This window comes from Ochlerotatus camptorhynchus, unplaced genomic scaffold (assembly GCF_037179485.1).
Source record: "Ochlerotatus camptorhynchus isolate MF236.1 unplaced genomic scaffold, CSIRO-AGI_Acam_v1.1 ptg000007l, whole genome shotgun sequence".
Taxonomy (NCBI): Eukaryota; Metazoa; Arthropoda; class Insecta; order Diptera; family Culicidae; genus Ochlerotatus; species Ochlerotatus camptorhynchus.
Window position 1 is genome coordinate 1,989,431 of NW_027040499.1, and position 4,593 is coordinate 1,994,023.

The 4,593-nt window shown below is 40.1% G+C and overlaps 1 protein-coding gene across 1 annotated transcript; it reads left to right on the forward strand.

Annotated features, from left to right (window-relative positions):
- The first annotated feature begins 296 nt into the window (after positions 1-296).
- Positions 297-2,429, forward strand: LOC135697741 (CLIP domain-containing serine protease B4-like). Its single transcript, XM_065217549.1, has 5 exons — positions 297-377; positions 536-702; positions 1,153-1,418; positions 1,485-1,774; positions 1,842-2,429. The coding sequence occupies exons 1-5, from the start codon at positions 308-310 to the stop codon at positions 2,144-2,146; spliced, it is 1,098 nt and encodes a 365-aa protein (XP_065073621.1). The 5' UTR covers positions 297-307; the 3' UTR covers positions 2,147-2,429.
- Positions 2,430-4,593: the final 2,164 nt, after the last annotated feature.

Sequence of the window (4,593 nt, forward strand, 5' to 3'; positions counted from 1 at the left end):
TAAGTGCCTTTACGCTATTTCAAAACTACCCAAATTTTGGTAAAATCCACCCAGATCGGTCGAAACTGAACCTACCAAAAAATGGGTAAACTATGTTGGGAGTGACTAGTTGACAAATGAACAAAGTCGCGATCGGATTCATGTGGATGTTGTCCATTTGTCAACTTGCCACTCCCAACATAGTTTACCCATTTTTGGGTAGGTTCAGTTTTGACCGATCTGGATGGATTTTTTTTCCAATTTTGGATAGTTTTGAAATAGCGTGTTGAAGTTAATCAAATGCACAGTCGCAGATAAGAAACGTGGAATGCAGATGATCATTGGGTTTGTTGGGTCCTTCGCCCTGCTTTGGTTGGTTTCGCTAGGACTAGCACTAGGTGAGTGTGACAATGGATGTACAGTTTTCCCCGAAGAACGCGTTACCCACTGAGTTCTACCCCCACTTATTCTCGGCGGGTTCAGTCCTAACGCGTTCTTGGGAGGACATTAAATTAAATTAAGAGATGTTTTCCAACCGAATCATTAATTTCAACAGAGGAAAATGACTCCTGTACCAATCCAGCCGGTAAGTCCGGCCAGTGCATCTCCTTCCGTGAATGTGATCCAATATTGAAGATCTACAATAAAGCAATCGTTTCGCCGGATGAGACTGCATTCGTTAATCAAAGCCAATGTGGATGGACGGCTGATAAGAGAGCGTTGGTAAGATTCGAAATGAACGTGCAAAGAAGGGGAATCCCCCGCACGAGCGATGAGATCATCTCAAAGTTGAGTCGGATTTCACTCAAAATTGTAAAAAGTGGGATCTGCTCTAAAATGAGAAAAATTTTATACATTCTACGAGTACAGTATCCACGAGCTCATCCAACAATCCGATTGTCAAATCCATACAAAAATTAAAACAATAAGACAGCATGCTTACAGCACACATCTGGAAATTGGCAGTACAATGTATTCAAACGTGTATTTGTTTAATCCGACATTTTCCGAATTAGCGGTATCCTGATTATCGAGTGTCGGATGAGCGTGGGATACTGTACACCAATAAGTTACCCCACTTTTTACGAATTAAAGAGTAAAATCCAACCCAATTTTGAGTCGGCTTGTCCAGCATAGCCAACAACATACATCACGTAATAACACAATTTACAGGTGTGCTGTGCTGTATCTGCGGATAATCAACGGCTTCATTATAGAAAAGAGACCCTGCCGAAGCCACCCCTCTGCGGATCAGATTTCAGCGATAGGCTCTTCGGTGGTCAGAGAACTGCCCTCGATGAGTTCCCCTGGGCCGCCCTGATCGAGTACCGCAAACCGAACGGAAAGACTGGATTTAACTGTGGTGCCACACTGATAAGCTCCCGGTACGCCGTCACGGCAGCCCATTGCCTAACAGCGATTCCTCATGGTTGGCAAGCGTAAGTTGCTACATATTTTCTAATTTTAGTGATGAAATTTATTGGAATGCTTCACTCAATTGACAGGATCGGTGTCCGTTTGGGCGAATGGGATCTGGAAAACGAGATTGATTGTATGGACGGTGACTGCGCTGACGCACCGGTAAATATGGGTTTAGAAAAAATAATTGTGCATGAAGACTATGATGCGGAGAACAAGTCGCATTACCACGATATTGCGCTTATTCGGTTCACAAGGGATGTCAACGTGACGTCGTTCATTTCTCCGGTGTGTTTGCCGATTGACGATAAGCAGCGTACTCGCGACAATGTTGGCACTAAGGGTTGGGCCGTAGGATGGGGTAAAACAGAAACAGGTGGGTTCTAGTTATGACCATTGTGATCGGAATTTTAATGCAAACAATGATCTTTTGAATTTTATAGGAAGTGCAAGCAATATCAAACTGAAGGTTGAACTTACATTCAAGGACTTTCAGAGCTGTTCGGATGTATACCGATCAGCCGCCGGGGTGATCCTCCAGGATAAGCAGATGTGTGCGGGAGGAGTGCGCAGTCAAGATACTTGCAGCGGTGACTCTGGCGGTTCACTGACGAAGCTAGATCGAGCAAATCACTTCATGTATGGAATCGTGAGCTTTGGACCGAGACAATGCGGAACCGATGGCATACCAGGGGTGTACACCAACGTTGCAAAATATGTCGACTGGATCGAAGGAAAACTGGAGTAGGATGATGCAGATAGCCGGTCGATCATTAATGCTAGCAGGGGTAGATGAAGCTGTTGGGGATATTTCCGTAGTTGTCGTGCAAATAAAGCAGGTCAAGGTAATTTACACCATTGTGGTCAAATTATGGTTTCCGAAATTTTCATCGCAAATCTCTGGCAAATTTTTTATTACGGATTCCCTATAATTTTCAAATTCTAGCACATATGAAATAAAAAAAAGTATTGACGACAATCCTTTTTCGAATAAATTTCTTTTTCGAACCTGCTTTTATTTTAACACAGATTTAAACCAAATAAACCAGATCTGTTTACGACTACTCATACTTGAAAATTTGGTAATCGAAGTGATGATATCAATTCCCATCAATATTTCATACTCAATATCAGTAACCCATTAAATTTGGGACCTCATTGCGCACGTTCAAACGACAGACTTTTTTCAAACAAGCGTTTATTCAAAATACTTCGTTTTGACTTGCGCAATGAGACCCCTTATTTATAGCATCTTTCAATTTATTGTTCACTGATTTTAATCTCTCTGGAGCAGTTGGTGACCATCATGGAAATAAATATCCTGATCAAGGAATCAAAAATATCTTCAAATGACAAAATGACAAGCAATCAAGTAAAGTTTATGTGTATAGGTGATATATATGGCTGAGTGTGCAATATGTAATTTGGGGATTTTGGTAAGTGATTTGCCGGTTATCTGTGTGGGTAAGTGTGCTCGTGTATTTCATTGCAAGTGCACTACACTCACGCGGACTCAGGCAAAGCTTATCACAGATAATGCAAATGTTCTATTCAAGTGTAGTAATTGTCTGTCAGATCAGAGTTGTGACGAGCAGAATGTATCGGTTTCGGATACCAAAATGCTGGGGGAAGCAATGAAGCAATTGTCTTCTGTTGCTGACTCTATCACTGGTATACGAAACAACGTTGCTGCTCAGATAGACAACGCGTTGAGAATTGGCATGGAAAAAATGCAACAAAATATGAACGATTCTTTAAGTTGCTTTGAAAAATTAATTAGTGAGAAATGGAATACGATGACTAGTTCATGTTTTGAAATTAGTTCGGAAAAGAATTTAGCTGCAACGAATGGTGCATCTAGGACGGTTCATTCTGAATCGGACCGAAATCCCAGACGCAAAAAACGTAAATTTCGAAATAGTGACAACGATTCGACTGATGATGTTTTTCAAGAAAATGCGAGTTTTGCGGATGTTGTAAAAAGATCTAGTCATGCAAGTAAAAGTAAAAATATTAGTAACAGTAATAGTAACATTAACAGTAACAGTAACATTAACAGTAACAGTAACAAACAGAGTAATCGTAAGACTCGTCCGGTCATTGTGATCAAACCAAAAGAGTCCAAACAAGCTTGCGAAGATACTCGTAAGTTTTTGAAAACTCAGTTGGATCCAAAAACACACAAAATCAGTAATTTTAGGAATGGTAAAGATGGCTCTATTATTGTTGAGTGTGCAACAGGAGCTAATCTAAATGATGTAAAAACTGGTATTGAAAGCAATCTGGGTGAACAATATAGTGCTGTTGTTCCCACTTCGGTGCCAAGATTGAAAATAGTGGGCATGAGCGATCAGTTTTCCTCCGATGTCTTCATTGACTACTTAAAAAGTCAAAATGAAGACATCGCTATAAATGATGTTAAAGTAGTGAACATGTTTGAAAATCCACGCTTCACTTATAACAAGTTTAATGTTGTAATTGAAGTCGATGTCGATACTTATAAATGTTTGTTATGTGCGAAAAAAGTAAATGTAGAGTTTGATCGGTGCTCGATAGTTCCCGCGATTAATGTGTTGAGATGCTTCAAATGTGGAGAATTTGGGCACAAGAGCATGGATTGCAAAAATTGTGATAGATGCTCTAGGTGCAGCCAACAACACAAAACGTCGGAGTGTACGTCAACTGTATTGAAATGTATTAATTGTTTGAAAACGAATAAAGAACGAAAAATGAACTTGGACGTCAACCATGCCGCATTTAGCTCGGAATGTTTGCTCTATAAAAGACTTTTTGATCAGAAGAAAAGCAGCTTGCGTTTCAATAAATAGCAGCCAAGTTCCAGGCATGTGAATCAATTCGATTTTTTATATTTGAATATTGCGGGGTTGTCAACAAACTACGTAGCATTACGTCAGATTGTTGAGGAAAAACGTCCTCTTTTAGTTTTATTATCTGAAACTCATATTGTAGAAACTGAAGCTTTTGATCAGTATAGTATTCCGGGATATATTGTTGCTGCTTGTTTATCACATTCTAGACACACTGGCGGTGTTGCTATTTATGTCAAAGAATCAGTTCAATTCAACCTTCGTACCAACGAAGTTATTGATGGCAACTGGTTCTTGGGCATTACAGTTGTACGTGGCATGAAGATGGGTAATTATGGTGTTTTGTATCATTCTCCCAGTTCTAGTG